The 23,152-nt window shown below is 36.5% G+C and overlaps 1 protein-coding gene across 1 annotated transcript in view; it reads left to right on the forward strand.

Annotated features, from left to right (window-relative positions):
* The window catches only part of LOC140927315 (1-phosphatidylinositol 4,5-bisphosphate phosphodiesterase gamma-1-like), a 37,183-nt gene that overhangs the window by 11,355 nt on the left and 2,676 nt on the right, over positions 1-23,152 (forward strand). The window contains exons 6-38 of the mRNA XM_073376940.1: positions 1,134-1,211; positions 1,462-1,496; positions 1,644-1,695; positions 2,521-2,622; positions 5,461-5,576; positions 5,997-6,082; positions 6,496-6,616; positions 7,060-7,145; positions 7,478-7,560; positions 7,957-8,014; positions 8,891-8,958; positions 9,214-9,333; positions 10,542-10,573; positions 11,440-11,571; positions 12,110-12,287; positions 12,538-12,560; positions 13,089-13,250; positions 14,570-14,726; positions 15,788-15,808; positions 16,183-16,251; positions 16,424-16,527; positions 16,835-16,967; positions 17,154-17,220; positions 17,633-17,727; positions 18,725-18,869; positions 19,064-19,154; positions 19,480-19,604; positions 19,732-19,777; positions 20,029-20,128; positions 20,690-20,804; positions 21,394-21,552; positions 22,216-22,304; positions 22,866-23,113. Of these exons, the coding sequence (XP_073233041.1) occupies positions 1,134-1,211; positions 1,462-1,496; positions 1,644-1,695; positions 2,521-2,622; positions 5,461-5,576; positions 5,997-6,082; positions 6,496-6,616; positions 7,060-7,145; positions 7,478-7,560; positions 7,957-8,014; positions 8,891-8,958; positions 9,214-9,333; positions 10,542-10,573; positions 11,440-11,571; positions 12,110-12,287; positions 12,538-12,560; positions 13,089-13,250; positions 14,570-14,726; positions 15,788-15,808; positions 16,183-16,251; positions 16,424-16,527; positions 16,835-16,967; positions 17,154-17,220; positions 17,633-17,727; positions 18,725-18,869; positions 19,064-19,154; positions 19,480-19,604; positions 19,732-19,777; positions 20,029-20,128; positions 20,690-20,804; positions 21,394-21,552; positions 22,216-22,304; positions 22,866-23,113 (3,296 nt within the window). The remainder of the gene's footprint in view (positions 1-1,133; positions 1,212-1,461; positions 1,497-1,643; positions 1,696-2,520; positions 2,623-5,460; positions 5,577-5,996; positions 6,083-6,495; positions 6,617-7,059; positions 7,146-7,477; positions 7,561-7,956; positions 8,015-8,890; positions 8,959-9,213; positions 9,334-10,541; positions 10,574-11,439; positions 11,572-12,109; positions 12,288-12,537; positions 12,561-13,088; positions 13,251-14,569; positions 14,727-15,787; positions 15,809-16,182; positions 16,252-16,423; positions 16,528-16,834; positions 16,968-17,153; positions 17,221-17,632; positions 17,728-18,724; positions 18,870-19,063; positions 19,155-19,479; positions 19,605-19,731; positions 19,778-20,028; positions 20,129-20,689; positions 20,805-21,393; positions 21,553-22,215; positions 22,305-22,865; positions 23,114-23,152) is intronic.

Raw genomic sequence — 23,152 nt, forward strand, 5'->3', positions numbered from 1 at the left:
GTGAATAATTATTTAAATAATGCACTCTTTACATAAACAATGTACGTATTGATAACTTTTTATGCTTTGTATGTACTAGATAATGGCTTTTAACTGATAATTAGTGAGTTTTTGTAATAAGCATTCTTTATCTTGTGTAAGTAATGATTGATATTTAAAAGTAATTAAGAAGAAAAATTAATATGTAAAATTTAAAATTTTTTAAACATGGAGGAATCCTTAAAACAGGGGCTGAACGCCTTACATGGTCAAATCAAACATTTGAACATTCAAGTTGTGAACATATCTTACATCCTCAAATAAGTGCTCTCATGCCACCCATCACTTTGATAAAAATCCTCTGCACAAACTAGTGAATCAAGACAGACGAAGCAATATTTTTTACAAACTAGTGAATCAAGACAGACGAAGCTATATTTTCTGACTTATTCTTGGAGTTTTGTAATTAGAGGAGCAACCATAATTTAGTACTCTGTGATCCTCAGGTTCTGACATTTAAAACTTGTCATTTGATTATGTATGTAACTTTACTTTTTACATGAAAGTCATTAATTCAAACTGAAGAGAAAAGTGTGGTTTTCCTCTGGCTGAGGAACAAAAGAAGCGGAAAACGTTTTTCTCACACACGGCTGGGAGTATGGGTTCAAGTGTCCAGGGGGTCTTCAGGTCAGGTGGCATTTCAGAATTTAGTTGTTTTTGTTGCCTTCCACCATTGCCTGACCTTCCCCACCCACCCACCCTCCATTTGTTTTTTGGGTTGTAGGTTTTCAAGTAGTGCCTTAGTTCTGGTTAATCTTGTTTGTTAATCTATTGTATCTAGGCTCAATTTCAGCTGTTTTGTCAGCTCTCTTTTTGTGCTGTAACACTAATGATTCGTAGTGTTGGTATAGTAAAGGTTGGGCTTCATGGTCGGCTTGGCATGGCTCCAGTTGTGTGTGAGAACAGATATTTTTCTCTCTTCATGTTGATTTAATTTACAGAATTTTATTTTAACCACTTTTTTTATTTGAAGCTACCAAAATGTTTCCCATGATCTTTTATTCATCCTCTCTGTGTTTATGTCAGCTGCGTTTCTTAATGCTGTTTGTGTTGTTTCCATTGAACTGGTGCATGGTTCTTTGCTTTTACAACAGATTGCTGGGAGAGGAGAAGGCCATGTTGATTTTGAAGGGTTTCGCAAAATTTATGATGAGATAATGACTGTGAAAGAGGTAAGTGTAATGATAAAGATCTGAAAATTGATGGAGCATGGTTGAAATGTTGCTTTAAGATTATATTATATATAAATCATTAAATCTTGAATAGTTTCTAAAATTCTGTACTCAGATGAATAATTTGTGTAAATGTATGTGTAATTTATGTTAAACATTTGAGGCTTCTGTTGGAGTGTTTTTGAGGGTCAGCTCAAAACAGTGCCAAATTTAAAAGTGTATATTAAATGACGTTTTGTTACCTTTACAGCTGACTTTGAGATTTAATGATTACATAGAGAACAAGTAAGTAGCAGATTTTATTGTTTTTTTTTTAGAGTATTGTTTATTTTAGCTGTTTAATACAATGTTTTTCAACCCTCCTAACTCAGTGTTAAGACAAACAATTCTAGTTGGAAGTAATTAATGATATGTTGTCTGTTTTTACTGCAGCACTTATGTACCCTTAGCCAACTTTCAGAGGTTTCTTTTGGAAGAACAAGAAGTAAGGATGCTCTAACAAATGCGCTCTAATTTTAGCATTATTGTAGTCTTGATTGAATTGTGCTATTCATGTACAGTACACTCGCTCAAAGTAGACCAGGTTCCAAGTAAGAGGTACTACTTGTCTCAATCACCCAGTTTCCAGTTATCAAAACTCATATGCACTTAGCCCAGAGGCTGACAGGAGTACAGTTGTATAATTTAAAAGAAATGAATTATTCATCCCTGAATCTCAATGCAATGGCCCATTTTACAGTTGCAAGTGAAAACAAGGCTGGAGTAGACCTTGTTTTGATACAGCCCCTGCTGCTCTATTATGTAAATCATGTCTTTCTTATGCTAACTAGTATTTTTTAAGCAAAATTTACATTAGAAAAGGATCGAGGTTTTTATCAAAACAAGGTCAACCTCAGCCTCACGTTCACTCAAAGGCTAGGACACTAAGCACACAACTGTAAACTGGCCTATTAGAGCCAAGTATGAATTTTTTTTCAAATCTAGCCTTATTATTATCAGTAGATAGCATCTTCTCTGTGATTTTCACTTTTTTGTATGTTGTTGAACTTTCTGAGACTGCATGGCTTAAAAACAAACAGCACTGTACGCAAATGTATCAGAGAAGAGTTTTGATACAGTGGTTGTAGGAATTCTTGAACATGTGAACTAAAATAACTTAAGATGGTCCTTGATTATGCCAAATCCAAAGTTTTGGAAGTTCATTTTAAATAATGTGATAATCATTTGCTTTACAACATTCCATTACATTCTTGCATTTGCAATTTAGTTTTCATATCAAAAGTGTAGCTCAGCTGTGATTATTCTTCAGGAATCTGGTGCTATAGACATTGAATCTGTCCGAAGCTATATGTTGCAGTATTTAGCAGATGGTAGCAGAAGCTATTCTGAGCCCTATTTCACTGTTTCAGAGGTAAATGATTATTAAGTATTTAGCAGATGGTAGCAGAAGCTATTATGAGCTCTACTATGTGTCTGTCTTAGCTAGAGAGATGTCAGTCTTAGAAAGAGTCAAATAAAGGGATTAAAGAAAGGCAGGGACCAACTCTAGATGTTTGTTTTGCGGAGGTTTCTATCTTCCATGTATAGAGGTGTCCATTAAGGAAGAGTTGACTTTAAACCTTTTGAAATAGAACAAGATGTTGATGTCAGATCCTTTCTTCTCCAATGAACTTAAGTCATAAGACAGTGCTCCAAGCTGGCAAGTAGAAAAAAATTTTGGTGACCAAAATTGCTGTGAAAGTCACCAATTTGGCAACTTGTGTTCAGTGGTCACTTGCCAAGCTATTCCCAAGAAATTCTTGATATTTTGTACTATTACACAGAAGGTTGTAACATTATACACTTAATGTCAGATACCAAGGGAAACAGTTAGTTTTGTTTTCCCAAGGGTCCTGATGTTTCCCTAAACAAATTTGTTATATTTCTAGATTTTCACTTCAACAGCAACAAAGAATATCGGAGCAAGTCAAAACAGTCGACTTGGTACTTACAGCAACACAAAATAATTCTCAAAACCATTGAGTGAATGATTTACAAACTACTTTCCTTATATCATTTGCATCTTTTTCCTCCACTAGTTGCTGTTTCTCTTCTGGGATAACTTTAAAAATCGTTTCTTTTTAGCTTGAGGCTTCACGTTTGAGTTGTTGTGTTCATTCACAAAAAAGTAATGCTGTAATGTATCCCGAGTGGGGTACAATTCATGGGTGGACCCAGGGGCAGGGCCCAGGGGGACTGGGCCCTCCCCTTAATTTTAGACCAAACTGAGGCTGAAGGGCCCCCCTTATCTCAGGGTCTTGATAACCGGGCTTCCCCCTTATCTGAACATCTGGATCCGCCATTGCAATTGCTCAAATGTGTCACAATCGGGATACATTTGATTTTAGTCAAGGCCATGTGAGCAGGAATCAACCAATGGCAGTCCCTGTTTAGTTGAGGGAAAGTCTAGGAATATAACAATATCCATTGTCAAAAGTTACCTTCTGCAACACAGGGGAGTAAGTAAATTGGCTGAAGAACTTTTAGCTGCAGTAAACTTTCAGGGCGGAAAAACGTTCTGCGCAAGCTACTGTGCATCCTTTATCGCAGGCTCAAGGCGGCTTTTCTGTGTGTTGACAGTGTTCGACAGTTTGTTTGTTTGTCACTGAGAGAGTTCTGATTAAGACTGAATGAAATGCACAAGGTGTGATCGTTTGCTCCTTGAAAAGCCTTTTTACTTTTGTGTGGTTTTTGTTTTTCGTCACTTGAAAATTACTTTGGACTCGGAACAACCAACGTTAAAGGAAAAACGGATCATTCCGTCAGTCTGAGGTGGAATAAAGAGTTTTGAACATTTCCAAAGAGGCGAGTATTTTTTTGATTGTTCATTCGATTTATTTGTGAGTTGATTTCGCCTTCTTTCGCCGGTAGAAGGCCAGTAAACTTACTCTAGAAAAAAAGAATCATTTTTCTGTTGTTCAAATACTATAAGTAGTCAGAGTTTTCTTCACTTTTAATTACATAGCTTTGTTTTCCACTGCACTGTGAAAGTTTCTCTTCTTTATAAGAAATAACTTTCTGTACGCAAATTTTCCATTTCACTCGCTGTGAAGTAGAGGACAACTGCCGGCAGTCACTTCAAAACAATTGACTCTGCCCGTAACACTGAATTGCTGGAGCTGGATTTGTCTGAAGCGAGCAAAACAAATACCCTTATGTGCAGTTTTCTGACTTTTGTAACGATTGGCTGAGTCTAATTTGCTTGAATGAAGACCCTCACATCGACCAGTTATTCACTGAGTTAAAAATAAAGCGAGGAGAAGAGCTACATGGTGAACCATGGTTTAGCTGCGAACCTCACTGCAACCGATCTTTTGCTTTTAAGATCTTTAGGTAGGTTGTTTTCGTACAAAAAATGCATTTCTTCATTGTCAGCAAGAAGTTTTTGCAATAATGTAATTTTAACTTTGTTTGAAGGAAATCCTACTTACATGTAGGTTTTTGACAGATGTTATGCATTTTCAACTTGACAACACAAAGCATAATTTATATTTATCTCTTAGTACGCGAAACGATCAAGTTTAAAAATAAACTATAGTTGCTTTAAAACCGATTTTTGGGAAGATTTTACTAAATAAAGATTGACCTTTTTTCTGCCCGCATATCAACGCAATAACTTCTACATTGAGGATTTTGTTTATATTTTAGTTACCTGCGAAACTGCAAGTGTCCGATTGAGCGAGGGTTTTAAAATATCAGCTCAAGTGCGACAAGTTCAGTGCCTTCAAACACATTGTGGGCAAGCGTTAATTTTTTTGGGCAAATCACTGTCCAAAGATATGTTGTTTTTGTGTCCACAGTGGAGCTCCGGACCTTATATATCCAGGAACTTCCTTATATGAACACATTTTGTGAATGCATCTTGAAAAAAATAGGACCTACGCATCCACATTTCCAGTACAACGCAAGGAATTTGATGTTGTTAAAGTCCGTTTTACTATGAGGTATTCTTCGAGAAAATTAAGTAACGACAAGGTTATAACCACAGCTTGCAACTTTTGAAGACAAATATGCCAGTTCTTTCCAGGTTTTGAGTGGCAACATCTTATTTTTAGGCAATAAAATATTTGAAATCCCGCCATTTTTTCAAACCCGGTCAGGGGATGTGGGCAAAAAAGTTCACGCATGCTCATTACGTTTTTCCGCCCTGAACAGTAAACTATTCTTCCCTGACTAAATTTTTTTTCTAATGTCAATGCATTTCTTTTAGTTTCTAGATTACTTGATGTCAAAAGGCAACAGTGCATTTAATTCATCACATTGTGAAGTTTACCAAGATATGACCAGGCCACTAGCTCATTATTGGATTGCATCTTCACATAACACGTATGTTACACTTTTTCAAACTTATTTCATTTACCTATTGCAGGGGGACCTGTAACTGTAAAGACAAATTTTGGCAAAATTTGAGACCCTTGGTTGCTGTGGTTACACTTGGATGCTTTTTTAAAGTAATTTTTGCATTTTTTTTATAAAGTATGATATGCCACTACATGTAAAAGCAGCACAAGGTTTTTTTTAAAATAATACATAGTGTTTTTTCTCTCTTTGCCCCACAATCAGACTTGCTCTTCTTGCTAACTAAGCAAGTCCAAGCACCATTTAAATCAATCTTTCAAGAACTCAATTTTACTTTACCTTTGCTGCTGCATACTCTTGTACAACTGTTTCTATATTACAATAAGGCTTCTATTTAGGAGAATCATCTCCTCCTTTTTATATCCTGCATTTGACTTTTTTTGACAGTTACCTGACAGGAGATCAGTTTCAGGGTGAAGCATCAGTAGAAGCGTACATACGTGCTCTCAGGATGGGCTGCCGCTGTTTAGAACGTAAATATGGAATAAATAATTTGCTTCATTCACGTGTAGTTACAACCTATTGGTATAAAAGTATTTATGGGTAAAAATTGGTATTTAGGAACAATATATGCAGTAATTGATTAAATCACATTTAATGTATAATTATTGGTATGTCTTATCCTCAGTTTTTCTCTTTTTTATAACGTACAGTAAGCTCATAATATGATTGTATTAGTCATTTTACTTGGACCCTATTGTGACATGTATTGTTTTTTTTTAGTTTTTATGTGACATTTGCATGACATAAACAATCACAGATTTCTCAATTGCATACTAGCTACTTAGACCAAGAATCACCTAGTGGAAGTGCTACCTCTAAATCATTATTTATTTGTTTGTTTATATGTTTATATATATATTTTATTTATTTACTCAACTTGCAGTTGATTGCTGGGATGGTCCAGATGGACAACCTATTATTACCCATGGACACACACTTGTATCCAGAATCAAATTTGTGGAAGTTGTGCGTGCAATCAAGGACAATGCATTTGTTGCATCAGAGTAAGAAATAATGTGTGTTTGTTATTTTGAAGAAAAGATGCCGAAATTGGTATGACTTTGTACTGTTGCTGGTAAGATTAGACTGACTTGAAAATGAATTTTAGAATATCAGGGAGAAGAAGATTGGGGACCAGCCCTTATGGACCATCTCAGTCCTTGAAAATAATAATTGTATAGGTTTAGTTTGAATGAGTTATTTCCACCTGTTAAATCTCGTTAATTTAAGTTATTTTTGGAAGAATTTTGTCAAAGTACAATATACAAGTTTTATTATTTGTAGCTGCCACCATCTCTTTTAGTTGCCTAATATTCCTGACAACAATTCTCACCATTGTTGTAAATGATGTTATTGTCATTTTCACCATCATTGTCATCATCATTGCTAACACTGTCTTGATTGTCATCGTCATTTTCATCTATTAAGACATTTGCTTAATTTTCAGTTATCCCTTAATTTTGTCACTGGAAAACCACTGTAGCATACCTCAGCAGAAAGTAATGGCACAGACATTCAGGGATGTTTTTGGAGGTTTGTAAAAAAAAGTTAGGTAGTTACTTCATAGTGTCCATCCTATAACATTGAAGTAATGAGGAGCTGCCAATGAAGTGTTGAGGTTGAAGAAGGCCAAGGAAGGCAAGATTTATGAGTCACTGAAATAAAATGGATGGGTACTTTCAGCCGACATAATTTTTGAATGTCAGTTTTGTACAACTAGTTTTTCAAAACTTCTTCATGTGTACTGCAAGCAATGTGACTAACCAGTGGCAATTAGCTGACAACTAGCCTGACTGGAATGATAACTATTTTGTGTTTTAAATGTCATTGGTTATGATAACTTATCGTGCCTGGATTGATTGCAGATCTTCTGTTGACGCAACCAATTGATGCCAATGCAAAGGAGATGCCATCACCAAGTGCTCTGAGGCACAAAATCATCCTTAAGGTACTGCTGCATCCAAGGGTTTTCCAGAAAATTTATAATAGAAGGAGAAAAATTCAAGAAGGTTGCAGTAGGTTAGATAGGAGCATAGTTCCCTTTACATGTACATGACAATTAGCCAGGTTTGTCAATAGATACAGTGTATAGGAGGAGGGATGGGAGGGGCAAGTCTTGCCACCTTTCTATTGGGACCTTGAAAAGTACATAATTATAAGTGTATTTTGAGTGACCATGGAAAGAATTTTAGCTAAGAGGATTGTTTCTCTTACCCGCATTTGTTTTTTTTTTACATCATAATAGTGTATTATTTTCTTCATTTAATAAGAAACATGTGCATTGGTTAATTTCCCTGCTGATGTGAATGAAAATCAAATAATTTACTGTATGTTATTTTTGCAGCATAAAAAACTGCCTAAAGACCCCACTCAGGTTACAGACACAAGTATTGGTGACGCACGTAGGTTTAACTATATTGTTTTATTTATTTTTTGCTGTTATATGAAATGAGTTTTGTTCATTAATGCCTGCGTCACAAGTGGAGGTTGGGTGCCCATGTGCCAGGGGGCTGCAACCGCAATACACCCCAAAGCGGAAGAACACCCACAGGCCTACCAACCCACAACCCAGCCATGAGCCCCCTGTGCCCAGCCCCCCACTATAACACCCGTCACACTGAGGCCAGAAGCCCAGTGGAAGTAAAATGAACAAACCCCCGGAAGAATAAATAACTAAATAAATAAATAAGAAAGAAAGCGGAGGGAGGGAGGGGAATTAAGAGAAACGCTACGCTACTGGAACGCCACGCCACGCCACGCCACGCCACGCTATGCCACGCTAACAAAGCTTCGACAACAACGCAAACACACCGTAGGCACATGGCCTCTGCATGCGCCAAAGCGACATACCGCTGGACAGGAATCTGCCCCCCATGCTCACGAACAATGGTAAACACTACAAACGCAAACATAGTCACGCAACAACGTTACAGACGACCAACACGCCACCAAAGAATGCCAAAAACACCCGAGACCATAGCTCCTAGTCGTTAACTGCATTAAATATGATTTAATAGTGTTAAATCTTTAAGAAATGACCAACATCTACAATGTCTTGGACATTACCTTAAGTAACTTCTCAAGAAAATTATGTTATTTATGTTAAATTCAGGTCAAATTTGTTTTGCCCTAGGTTGGTTCTAAATTTCCTCTAAATTATTCATGAAATTTAGAATCAACCTAGGTTAAAAATCTTGACCTGTAACATTATACGTGATGAAATGCTAGTTCATTGTTGTTTATAAATAATTTTATAGAAAATGTTCTTTGCTTTCTAGTAGTAGAGGATGATCTCAGTCAGTCACTGAAGAATGGATACCTGTTACTCGAAGATGAAATTGATCATGTAAGTTCAGTTGTTAAAGTGTGCAGGAGTCTATGCAGACTTAGAATGGGAATCATTGAAATACTGCTTTGCCTGTGGACATGCATGTGCTACGTTTTCATCAAGTGACAACAAATGATGTAGGATATGATTTTTTCAGTGTTCTTTAATCAGCCACTGTTTAATTTGGAGGTATGATGAAAAGTAAACTATTAATTACTGTAGCAGCTATAGCTGTACTAACTTTTCCCCTTTTTATTTACCTCTCAACAAAAGGGTTGGAAGCGACACTTTTTCTGTTTAACCAAGGACAAACTCTTTTGGACAGAAGAACAAACAAAGTCTAATGATGATGATGATGATGATGAAGGACTGGAGGGAGGTGGCACTGGAGAAGTAATTACCTTTTTATTTATTCAGTTTAGGGATGACCAAACATTAGACAAGTGCAAGTGTTAATTGGTCTCTAAAGCCTGACTGCCTTCAACAACAGCATAATGAATTATTTAGCAATTAATGAGTGAGGCTGAGTAGTATATTATGAAGGATTAAGCAGATCGAGGAGGGTGTTATCCACCGAGGCCAAAGGTTGAGGTGGATAACACCCTCCAAGATCTGCTTAATTCTTCATTTCCTATGAAAGCCAAATTCATTAATTGTTTTATTATTCATTCAAAATAATTTTTAGTTTAAAAACATAGCTAAAACATGCTTACCTGCATCGATGTTAAGTTCATCTTCGATAGTGTACGTTTAGGTTTGTCCAGCTCCGCAAATATTCTCCAAATAGCAGATGTCGCCCTCCGGGTTGTCTTCTTGCTTTTTTTGTCATGTTTTTAGCTATTATTTTACCTAGTTCCAGCTGTTGTTCTTACTCTTAAAACGAGTGAAATGTGTGCCTTTTTTTTCACAACCAAAACAACTCGACATTGTCCCCAGATCTTCTCGTTAATGGTGCCTTAACCCGTAGCAGGCTGCATTTTTGATGTCATTTCCTTGTTAAACACAAATTTCTTCCAAATTTGGTCATCAGTAAATGGTTATAGTGGATTATGCGTGTGCTTTTAGCCAATCAGAATTGGGGGAAATATTTTGTCTGGGCCAGGTTGTTCAGAGCTGGGTTAACATAACCCAGGGTTAGTGTGAATTAAATTTGAATTCAGATTTGAAAGCTTAAAAAGTAAATTCAGTTTAATTTATTTCGTCAACAAGTTGATAATTGGATGCTCTAAAAAATAACAGAGAAAATTATGTGGGAAAATGCTTTTGAACAAAAGAAAAAGAAACCCAGGTTAAATTTATCGCTGGGTTAAGTGCTAATCGCCTTTCGAGCAACCGGGCCCTGGTTATCAGTTAATCACATTTTTCATGACTGTATATAAACTCATGTAAATATTTCAAGTTGTAACAGATGTAAATATTTTTGCCCCACTGTAATTTTATTGTTGTATATTTGTTATTATTGTATATTACGACAGAATAGCCCCATATAGAGGAGTTGTAATAAAGTGTATGTTATGTTATGTTATGTTAATCTCTCTGTAGCAGAAATTTTGTGCATTGGTATATGGATATAAGCTTTAGTTTTATGTTTCTTGTTGCAGTCCTCTAAAGACGAACTTCACTTTGGTGAAAGGTTTGCTCAGATTTATTTTAGTAGAATTACAAACAGTACTATGTGAAGCTTGATGTTTGGGTCTTTGAACTGGAGTTCCAAAGACATGGAGGGATTGAAGATATGAAATTTCCACAGGGGACAGACAAAAGTGTATTCCTTGAAAAAGCTTATTTTATGGACTTAATCATATCGCAAATAAAGCACAAACTGACGAAGCTGCTGACAATGGCAGGAGCAGGATACAAGATCGACTAACAAGCATCCTTCAATCTGACCAATCTGGCATGTGTTCATGTTCATTTGCTAAAGAAAAACCAACAAAACGTGGGCTGTACAGCTTCATTGATTATTTTGTCCATTCAATTTGAAACATTTTTTTTTTTTGACTGAGGACACCATTTTAATTTTTGAAACTTGTGGGATTAAGAGCGACTGCTGACCCAAAAAGCTCAAATTCAAGATGGCAGAAATACTCAATCCTCTTTATTGTAATATTTTCTGAGTGTACACATGTTCATTAATGTTCTGTACTAGTTTGTTGCAATGTAAAGTTAATGTAAGTTGCATCTGTTGAATCCGAAGGGCTTGTTTAAAAATGGAGAATGGAAACGGAAGGGGGGAGTTAATAGAGAGATTAAGATAATTCACGTTTACGGCAAACAGGAAGCTGATCACATGATCAACTAATGCAAAAGGCCTATTATCATTTTGAAATGGAAAACTCAACACTGTAAGGGATTAAGTGGGTGGTATTTTTACAGACATCTCTCAAAAAATATATGATGTCTGAAAATTAATACTAAGATTGTTGTCTCTTGTCTTACCCATGTTTAAATTAGTTAATTTTAGATACTCTTATAGTAATCTAATGGCGTCTGTTTTAGATGGTTTCATGGCAAGCTTGCAGATGGACGAAAAGCAGCTGAAATCCTTCTAAATCAGTTTAATCGTGGAGATGGCTCTTTTCTGGTGCGAGAAAGTACAACTTTTGTTGGGGATTTTTCACTGTCATTCTGGTAAGCTAGTTACTATTTTTGGAGGAATGAATACTGTATTCCAACTTACTTTTCACTAGTAGTTTACACTCCATAACTTAAGGCTAAAGGTTGTTTTTTATTAGTTGAATTGTAGTGTTTATTACTGGCAATAAAACAGTTCTTATTGTCCTTTCAGCATGACCATTGATTGTAATCCAAATTGTTACAGTTTGTTTTATGAGCTGATTAAAGTAGTTTTCCCTCAATAAGTAGGATTATGCCATTCACTGGAGTACAAATGCTTTTGTATGATGCAATTTTAAATGCATCAGGCCTACTTACATACTTACATACTTACATAATGAGTGTGGGTCCAGCAGGGAAGTCATCCTCTAACAAAACCATTATAAAGACCAGTGAGATGTGGGCCTAGTGGAGAAACAAAATGTGAGAGCTTCTTGCCCAAAGGACAAGATGGAATTAAAAGTTTTTCTTGAAGACCTGTAGAGATGAACCTAAATTGGAATGTTGTGTTTTACATCTGTTCATTGTTTTTCTTTTTCCCTGAAATAATCAGGCGAAAAGGCAAAGTTCAACACTGCCGTATCAAATCCAAGCAAGAGTGTGGACAGACAAAGTATTACCTGGTTGATCAAGTGACGTTTGACAGTTTATACAGCCTCATCAATTTCTATCAGTCTCATCCTCTCAAAAGTATGAACTTTGAACTCACATTGACAGAAGCAATACCCCAGGTGACTGATACTATTAAGTAGGTGAACATTAATTTACCCAAAACACTGATGTTTCAAGAAAAATGTTGGTACTGATTTTTAACAGTGAATATGCAAACCAAAAAAAATCTGTCCTGAAAATGTGTCACTTTGACACCATAGTAATATTTCATGGATGCGATATGGTATTGATTTTAACCATGTATCATAATATTTACAACATTGAATTATTTTTTTCTTTTCCCTGCATCATTGATGACATGTACATCAGCCAAATGCACATCTTGAAAAAGAGTAAGTACACTGAAACACATTGTTTTGTTCTACAAGGATTTTCTGTATCATTCACTAACATTTTTTACTTCCATCTAAATATAAGTGCTTAGTTTTTAAATTTTGTAGTTCAAAATGAAATTCAGTCAATTCAATGACATAATGAAAGTACTATAAAGGGTTATGCAACAGATGAAATTGAGAATCAAACTACTGTAGGTTGGAAGCACCTGGCTTGAAAGATTGGGCAGCTGGAAATACTGCTTTTAGTGCTTATAGAACTGTCAACTGCTGCAGGGCACCCAGGATTTCAAACGTGCAATGTGGGCACCCTTTAGCTCTTTGAAGAGCTGAACCTTCCATGAAAATATCTTGGTTCTATTCCAGTGAGGATAATAAAATATAGTTGCCCACGTGCAGTGTATTCCAACAGATGTGTAATCTTTACACGAAACTCCTGCTTAAAAATTGTTAATCGCAGCTATACACAGCAATTGTTTGTTCTGCTAGTACAGTCATGCATGGCATCTTATTTTTCTCAACTTTTAGTTGGTACCATGCTAATCTCAAAAGAGACGAGGCAGAAGATATGTTGAAGAGGGTGAGAAAAAATGGTGCCTTCCTGGTGAGAAGAAAAGAAGCTGATCAACCAACAGCAGAACAGTCAGAGGCTGCGATGCAGCGTGATGAATCATATGCCATCTCATTTAGGTTAAAATTTATTGCAGTTTTCCATTTATTATTATTTGCATTAGTTTAATTCAATAATTCAAAACCAACAACAACAATAACAACAACAGTCAATATTAATTAGTGCTCCGGGAAAAAGAAGAGAGGTAAACTACATGTTGACAATTAGCAAGGTAGAGAGCACAGCCACATAGAAATAACAGATGCTTGTCGTGCTAAGTGGCTGACCATTCTGAGAAAAGTATTTACATATGTATTAAATAAAGAAATACACACATAACACACCTAAAGAAAAAAAGACAAAACAAAACAGAAACAAAAAACTAAGCAGCATCGCCTGTGTACATAATCAGCTGTGAAAAAAGTACATCAAAGAACCAATAAACATTTAGAGATAAGAGATTCTTTTAAGAGCTTTTTGAAACAAGAACGACTCTCTGATTTAAGATCTTCAGGAACAGAATTCCAAGGTTTAGCACTGCTGAAACGGATATTAAATTTTCTGCAATTGGTCCTAGCTTTAAGTAAATAGTGAGACTTCTTAGAGGCCAGTCTTGTTTTATATTGATGTACTTTTTTAATGGTTTTAAAAAAGTTATTAAAAGTGCTAGGAAAACTGTTTTAGTAAAATTTGTACATATAAGGAGCATTGTCTAGATATATTAAATCACAAAATTTAAGTAGCCCTAACTCAGGAAAGAGAGGACTAGAATGAAAATTATAATCAGAGAAGGTAATTCTCCTAACTGCTTTCTTCTGAATGGTAGTAAGTGTCTTTAGAGAGGTTTGATATGTATTTGCCCAGGTAATTTAGCTATAAACCAAGAAGGTATCTGTATAAATTAGCTAGTAAATATAACCAATATGTATATATATATATATATATATATCTAATTTTAGAATGTATTCCAATACAACATGGAAGTGGGACTCATAATGTAATTCTAAATATTTAATGAACTTTTCTTGTCTTATCTCCCGTTAGAAATACTAGTTTAACTATGTGATTTGTTGGCTTTTGATTATTAATTATGACCTCCAATTCAGATAGACTGCGATTTGCAATAAATTAGTATCATCTTCAAAAATGTGAAAGTCAAAGAGTTTGCTATCATTACGGAAGTCATTAATAATATACAGAAGAAATAAGAGAGGGCCTAGGACAGAGCTCTGAGGGACACCATGAGTAATAACAAGGTCATCATTGTAACTAATATATTATTAATAAGATTTTCTTACATGTATGACTTCGTCATTTAGACTTAGTTATCTGCATAACCAAACTCAGGACTTATAACCACATCCACACTTTAATGTGTCCTAATTCTGTTAAATTGCAGAGCTGAAGGCAAGATTAAACACTGCCGAATAAAGCGTGAAGGTCGCCTTTATACAATAGGCACAGCTCAGTTTGAAAGTTTGGTTGAACTGGTTGAGTTTTACATGAGACATCCACTGTACAAAGGAATGAAACTCAGATACCAAATCAATGAAGATGTAAGCAACTTGAGTTTAATTTGCTTTTATACATTTTGCAGTGCCACATGCTGTAACTGGGGCCACCTAGACAAAGTAGCCAAATCGGATTACAGGAAAATAACAATACATTCCAAGGAAGTGGGTTGTGAGCCAATCAGCAGCTCGTAACAAAACAATAAAGTACTCGAAGCACATGATTTGAAAATTGATAGTAAACATTTTTTAAGAAAGGGAAATGTTTCACCAGACAATGTTTTTATATTCGAAACTTTACATATAACACCCAGGAGATGTATTTGTTTGACACTAAGCTGCTATTTTGTCATCTACCAGCAATTTCTTCGCTACCATTGCGGCATTTTGCAATATCAAGTGACCTCAAGTTAAAAATATGACCAACGTTTACGTTTTTCACCTCAATCGACACCCTAACGGACCTCTTAGGAAACTAGGGCTATCTTCAGGTTCAAAAGGCCACATCTGTAGATTGTGATTAGTTGATTTTGATCCATGTTGTCGATCTTGTTTCGTGGTAATTATGATTTACAAGTAACTTTCTTGGAATGTATTGTTATTTTCCTGTCATGCAATTGGTCAACTTTGTCTAGGTGGCCCCAGTTATATAGTTGCACTGTAATGTAGATTTTATGGATGTAAAGCGATCTTTATGGTTAAAATTTTTTTCAGATCAGTTGAATGTAGTGACTTGTCAGATTATGGTAATGAATTTATAAGGTGAAAAAAGAAAAAAATAACTTCTTGCTGTGTGATATTTTTCATTGCAAAAGTATCACAAAATGTAATTATGATAAAGACCAAGGGCTGGAAGATATATGTTGCTTGCTCACTTGGTCAATATGTCCTGCTTTATTTACCTCTGTTGTTCCCTTACATGCAGCTGCCACACTATTATAATTTACAACTGACCACTAGAACTTAATGTCAGGGTTTTAACACTGTAAGGGACTAGCATCACATCTAGGGGAAGGTTGAAAGGTTGTAGTAGGGATAGAGGTTGTATGTTTTCCTGCCGCTAGGGGTCAGTCTCACATTGTTATATCACTTTATTTCTTCTTTAGGTGTTATCAAAAGTTGGTCAAGTAAGTTTCTTCTTTGTCATCAAAATGTTTTGGATTTGTTGATCACTTTTTTGACAGCCATTTATGAAGAGTAAAAGGATTTCTGATTTGTTTGCTTGGTCAGAAAGAAATAAATCAATTACCCATTCCCTCCTCTTCTGGGAAAAGAGGAAGAGTAACATTAATTTTACCATAAATTTTGAAAACTCAATTTCTGAACACAGTCTTGTCTAGAAATGAAAAAAAGAAAAGAAGGAAAGAAAAGAAAAGATCATTTGATTATTTGAATCTCATCATACCTTATACCCTTTTGATAATCCTCTACCTTTTCAAAGGAAATTAAATTAATAGTTCATTAATTATTTTATTGCTAAAAAGATGGGAATTTCTTTTAGTCACCAGAGGAAGAAGCAATTTATGGAAGTGGAACTCATTATCACGAGCCTAATAAGTTTATAACCAAGGTCAGGAAAATGCACTGAAATTATGCTATTTTTTAATTAATAACAAATTTTTGTCTCAATTTAATCAATTAAATGTTTAAAAATTATCCAACACAAAGTGCAAAGATCAAGTTTACTTTACTAGGGGTGATCTGTAAGGGTTATGTTGAAATTAAGCATCTTTTTTCAATAGCCTGCTTGTAGAGCATTGTGGGATTATGAAGCTCAGAATCACGATGAGATGTCATTTTGTAGAGGAGCATTTATAACAAACGTGAGCAAGGAGGATGGAGGATGGTAAGAACTTTTACCTGGCATGATCTTTCATGTTTCAAGTTGTTTCTGCTGTTGCCTGGCTTGCATAGTCTTGAGTGAACCTTCAATTCATTGTGCTAACTGCGACATACTGAAATCATACAGTACGATTGATCGTAGAAGTAATGCTGAATACGCATTAGGAATTTGTCCACAGGCTCTCCAGTTAAGCTACATCATAACATAACATTTCTGTATTATCCACTTTGATCTTGAAGGGAAGGGATCAAGGACATCATTTTAGGGAGTATCATCTAACAAGATCTGTTTGATCCCTGTGCTTATTCAGGTGGATTGGTGATTATGGAGGCCAGAAACAAAAATTCTTTCCAGCCAACTATTGTGAAGAGATCAATTATGTTGCAGAGGAAGAGGCCAAGATGAATAAATTCCAGAATGGCTGCACAGATGATTTTTCAGAAGTGAGTAATTAATGCAACATTTGTTGTAATTCAATGTTCTTTTGTCTGGGCTCACGGAGATATACAAAAAGTATTATGTGAAAGCAGTCTTAAGCCAAAGAATCGTGCCTCACCCTGTATTGTACAAGAGGATGATGAACAGATTATATGGACGTGTAATTAATTGTCTTTGTTGCTTTTATGTAGCCTCAAGAAGTGTCCCCATTAGGTGATCTGCAAAAAGGAAGCATAGATCTTCAAGGATGTTCAGTTGGTATGTAAATTACTGCATGGTGCTAATGAAGGTAATAAGATGTAGCATTTCAGGGCTTCCTGTGTTTTCACTTACTATAATTATGTTGTTTAACACAACTTGAAGTTTTAACTTAAAATATGAATACACTCTTTTAACTGTCGAGCTGTCAAGCATTTATAAAAGTAGTACTACCTTGTTTTCGTTTAATGCTCAGGGCAGTCTCTTATATCTTAAGCTATACTGTAATGTGTTATGATTCTTAACTCAAAAAGCTGTTGTTCTGTTTTGTTGACACTGTATTTACTTATGGTTAATTTGCAAACAAAAACGTTCTTGCATTGACTGAGGTCATTTCAAGCATTTAACACCCTTGCATCTAATATTAATTTTGCTTCCCTGCTTATCTGTATTATTGCCCTGAACTTCATAGAACCATTACCACCCAAAGGAGGCCAGACACACATTATTCGAATTTCCAGACGTGATGGACAAGTTCTGCTGGAAGCTGCAGGAGAATCTCAGGAGGTACAAAGTAAAACCCTGCGTCTGAAAACCTGGGTTTTAAGAACCCTTTAGGCTAAATTTTGACAGTTAAGCCTCCTCTATTTAAGAACCTGTTTAGCCTAGAATTTGAAACAGGTTCTTATTTTCTAAAATCTATGAAAAACTTCTGGATACTCAGACAAATATAAGATATGTCAATTAAACCACCAGATACTCTTAGCTATATTGTATTTTTTCTTCTTTGGAAACTAAGAACTTATTTAAGAACCTACATAGCCTAAATGTGTGCTAACTACCATTTATACAAGAACTTGTTTAGGCTAACTTGGAAAAATCCAGGTTCGTAGTCGTGGGGTTTTTCTGTACTGAACTTCACACACATGACTGTTTTCCTTGGGACTAGTTCAAAATGTACTGATTGTAAGCAGTGCTCCCCTTCCTTGACTACCCTCTAGACCCCATCGGTTGTGAAAGGAGTGATAATTATGAGGGATTATATTGAATAATGGTGAAATTCAACTGACATACTGCAGGTACAGCCAATTGGCCTTTATTTCCGCTGCCCGGTTAGCTCAATGTGATAAACGCCGGTCTGCTGAGCGAGAGGCCGTCCGTTCAAACCCCGGCCGGACCAACACTCACGGACTTTAAATAACTGAGGAGAAAGTGCTGCCTTTGTAATAACATCTGCAAACGGTTTGACTTTCTAGTCTTCTCGGATAAGGACGTTAAACCGTAGGCCCCGTCTCACAAGTCCTTGCACATGTAATAAAAAATCTGTGGGACGTTCAAGAACCCACACACTCTTCGTAAAGAGAAGGGCAGGTACTGCCTGGTGTAGTGGTGTCTATCTCACTTTCACTCTCATGTATGGGGATATCATTACTCATTCCTTCATTACTTGTAAACTGCACCTTAAGCAGGCTGGCAAAGTCCCCCAACCAGTGTTGTGAATTATCCCTGAAAAGCCCTGAGGGGAGTGGATAATATGATATTTACATTTACATTTTACATTTAGGATTTACATGAATGGTTACCAGTTCTGCAACAAATGGCAGATGAGAGGCAAGCCATAGTACAAAGAATGGTTAGACAGTCAAACTTGAGCCAGGAGCTGTCTGACTTGGTGGTCTACTGTCAGCCCATACCATTTGATATAGAAAGTAAGTTGAGGCTGGAATGATTCAAAATGTATCAAGAACTTTCTGACACCTTATAACTCATTTTTGTTTTGCTTGCATTAACCATCAAGCTCGTAGTAATAAGGGAGATTTTCCCTAAACCATATTCACTGGACTTGACGGGATCTCTTATAACAAGATTTTTTGCTGATTTATTATTATTTTTGTTGTGGCAGATGTGTCTGGTAGACATTATGAGATGTCTTCATTCCCAGAAACAAGACTAGAACGGTTTGTTAGCAAGAGATGGAGCAAAGTGTTTATTAAATATCCTTTCTGAACTATTTTACAGAAAGCAGGTGATAGTTATTATAGGTCCTTGTTTTTCATAAGTCTTTTTTTTTATTATTTTAAATTCCAACCCAAAGATGAGTATTGATTTCCAAAGTCATTTTTTGCAAGGCAATTTAGGGTTGCTGCCTTAAAATTACGCAGAGAAGCACACAGGGAACCAAGTTGAGTTACTAGCCCTTTCACAGGAAAAACATTTTTGTCTGCAAAAGATTGTTTTAGGTGCTATAGGTTACTGCAGTTATGCTAGGCAACACAATGTTTTTGTGGCGTGAGTCAGAATTCTTTAACAGGAGTGTAGATATCATAGGAAACAGTTCAGCAGAGTGTATCCCAGGGGGAGCAGAATAGACTCATCCAACTATGATCCAGTGTCAATGTGGAATCATGGAGTGCAGTTGTGTGCACTCAATTACCAAACACCAGGTAACAAAATCTTGGTGCAGTACGGTTAATTTACTACCATTTATGACACTATGGTTAAAGGTTTGCACTTTTCTTTCTTCGTCTTGAACCTTGTCACTCGTCTTGTCATATGTTTGTGTATTTTCAGATCGAGCAATGCAGCTGAACCATGGTAAATTTCTCGACAACGGAAGGTGACTGTTTCTCCTTCTTTGTTTTTTTTTTATATAGAGTGGATCCGTGGCTGAATTCCAACCATTTTGAACAAGTCTGGTTACCATCTTTCCCAGAGGCATTGTCCTGGGGGAGGGAATGCATGCAAAACAGCCTGCAAAATTATCTGAATTTTGCCACTCTCTAGAACTCTTGATTGCTGAAAATAAGGGAGGTTTCAAGCAGAGTTCTCACTTGTCTGACTGTTGATTTCTTTGTTTGAACATTGTAGGTGTGGCTACGTTTTACAGCCTGAATGCATCAGGAATGATAAATTCGACCTTTATGATAGAGATGCTGCTGGTGTCGAACCATTGACTCTTACACTAACAGTAAGTCAGTAGCTCCTCTATTCTCATTAGGGAAAACACGCACAAAAGCCTAAGTTAGCATCAAGTCACTTCCTAAAATTGTCAGCATGGCCCCGGGGAACACACGGCATAGCCTGCTTGATTATTCAGCCAGTTCTAGTAACGTTTAGGTCTCGGCACCCTCTATAGCAGTTCTCGCCCCTTCCCCCTCCCGTCCCCCACCTCATCCTAACTACGGATATTGCAGCAGTTTTTGAGTGGGTCCCGTTAAAACAAACCATTCATTAATTTTGCTCAAAACGATAGCTAAGAATGTTTGAATAAACCAGTGATATTTAAAATACGTTTTAAGTCCTGATTAATTTGTCGGCAAATTGGCGCGAGATTTGCTGTCAGTTTCAAACTTTCTTTCCACACTCAAAATGAAATGCTTTTGCAACATTGTTTGTATTAAATCCAACGAGATTGTGCCGCTGATTTAAGCTGTATGTAATAGTTGTTTGATTACTCATTTTTTTGCTTGTGAGTAGAATCATTAGTCGCCTCTAGATTAAATGAAATACCTTGAATTGTCTTTTGCAGATTATCTCAGCAAGACATTTGGTGAAGTCAGGGCGTGGAATAGCGTCCCCCTTTGTAGAGGTTGAGATTGTGGGGGCACCATATGACAACTTCAAATTCAAGACAGAAACTAAACGTAAACTCCCTTCTCTTCCAATATCATCGTTAGACTGTGTAATAAGAACCAACGGACCTTTCCAACTAAAGATTCCAAGAATGAAAGTGTCTCTCTTTCTTTTTTTTTTTTTTGAATCTCGTGTGATTTCATTGTGACCTCAAATCTGTAAACGTGCCTTTGCCAAAAGACAAGAGAAACAGAAACAAAGGACTCACATGACATTGACTTGTCTGACTTGTCTATGATGAGCAAATTCAAGAAATATTTGCTTGTCTCCCCTGTACTCTGGAGCCAGTTTCTTGAGGGTTAATTAGGCTAGCTCCACCCCTACCTGTTTTTTCTGGACCTTTTTGGGTCATTATGGCTGGGTCTCTGATTAAACGACTCAATTACTGTTTGTAATCTGCACTTGCATGTCCTTACACAGGGAAATATTTTGTTATAAATTTCTCTTAAACCTGGGTCGTTGCACTGGCTTTTCAGCTAAATATTTCGTCTAATCAAAAGGAACTGAATTTCTGTAAATGGGTGCTAAAAATTCTTACTGAGTTTTGAAAGAAGCATGGAGGTCCAGACTGTAACAAAACTTGGCTTTGTTTTATTTTAGCTGATAATGGTTTGAATCCTGTTTGGTGGGTTAAATTTGATGTTGATGTTATCAATCCTCCTCTTGCCTACCTTCGCTTCGTCGTCAATGATGAAGATATGTTTGGTGAACCGAATTTCATCGGACATGCCATCTTTCCTATGTGTAGCTTGAAAACTGGTATGTATTTGTTAGTTAACGTGCCAGAAGAAAATATGATTCCTTTTGCATGTTAACCAATAGGTATATCGAGACAGGACTTATTTGAAGTTTGAGGAAAAAATGCCTTTTATAGGTGACCTAGCTGCATAAACTCCCTTATATAATTTATTGTCATAGTCACAGTAGAGTTACTTCTAACCAAGGGGGAGAATTGTTACTTTTACAAATTCTTTGAGGGCAAAGAAGGGTTACAACCTACAGAACTTTGAGAAACATGCTTTGCCAGGTTAGAGTGGTCAGCTAAGGAGCTCAATCTTCTTTTTCTTAAATCAAGTCAGTTTGAATTTTTTCCCTATAGTTACAGCATTGTTTTCATATCCCAGCAAAGGTAAACAAAGGTTTGTCTTCTTGTCGTGGTGTCTTGAATCCCTGACAGGATTCGAACCTCTGTCGTCTCCCAAACGACGGGAAGGCGGCGCACTACCTTTGGAACTATGAAGACTGAGACTCATGGAGGGCAAGGGGGCGGTGCGCCACCATGTTCATATATCACGTACTTCCTGAGAGCTGACTGTATGAAAGATGCCGATGCCTGTGACGGGACGGTTATCGCATCTTTGTCTAGAAATTAATCATCTTGTCATGTTTTATTTCTTTGCACTTTTTTGTTGTTGTATGCAGGTTACAGGTCCGTTCCACTGAAGAATGCTTACAGTGATGAGTATGAACTGAGTTCCTTACTGGTTCATATTGACATCAGAAGTGCTATGGTAAGCTGGCATTAACCTCCTCCCCTTCTTCAGCACCCTTCACCTGGAACCATGCATTGGTTACATAATATGAGCATAGAAAAATTACTAGAATATAATCTTCCGTATGCCTCTTGTGAAAGGTAACAAATTAACTGTAAAATAAACACAGACCAGTAGAAAATTCCAATCCACGTGATTCAAACACAGCACACAGTTGGAGAAGTTACAAGTGTACGTACAGTACAAGTGATTTTTAACCTTAAGTTTTCATTCCCTACTCTAAACGTATTATGGACACTACAGTTATTTTCTCTTTGAAAACGTCTTACAACCTTTATCTACTGTCTTCGTCACCAATTTTTTCCTTGATTGTGAGTTAGGGTTAAGTTAAAAAAAGAACAAACGAAAACTCACAGGAAAATCAAGAATGTAATTATTGACATTCTGTATCGTAGAGAATGAGTAGAGGACTGGGGACCTTGTGGGTTCGTTCTGTTGAATTGTAGCAGTGGTCAACGGTTCCTGTTAATTTGTGCTCCTTGTTAGCTTCTTGTAACCTTGCTTTGATATTTTTGACAGGGTGGAGATGAGAACCTGTATGCATCTATCCAAGTACTGCGTGACAAGGTTGAAGAAATATCACATCATATGCAGGACGAGGAGCTGAAAGCTCGTGTAACAATGTCCAATTTACTGAGTCAACACACTGGACCTCAGTCGCTAGAACAGTTTCAAGATCATCATGAACATCAGATGGAAAGTCTTGGAAAACAGCTTAAACAGCAGCAAGATGATCTACGTAGATTGCAGAAGGAAAGAGCCGCCAGGTATGCTGCTGTATACAATTTGAAATTTTATTTCAGATC

The sequence above is a fragment of the Porites lutea genome, chromosome 2, assembly GCF_958299795.1.
Source record: "Porites lutea chromosome 2, jaPorLute2.1, whole genome shotgun sequence".
Taxonomy (NCBI): Eukaryota; Metazoa; Cnidaria; class Anthozoa; order Scleractinia; family Poritidae; genus Porites; species Porites lutea.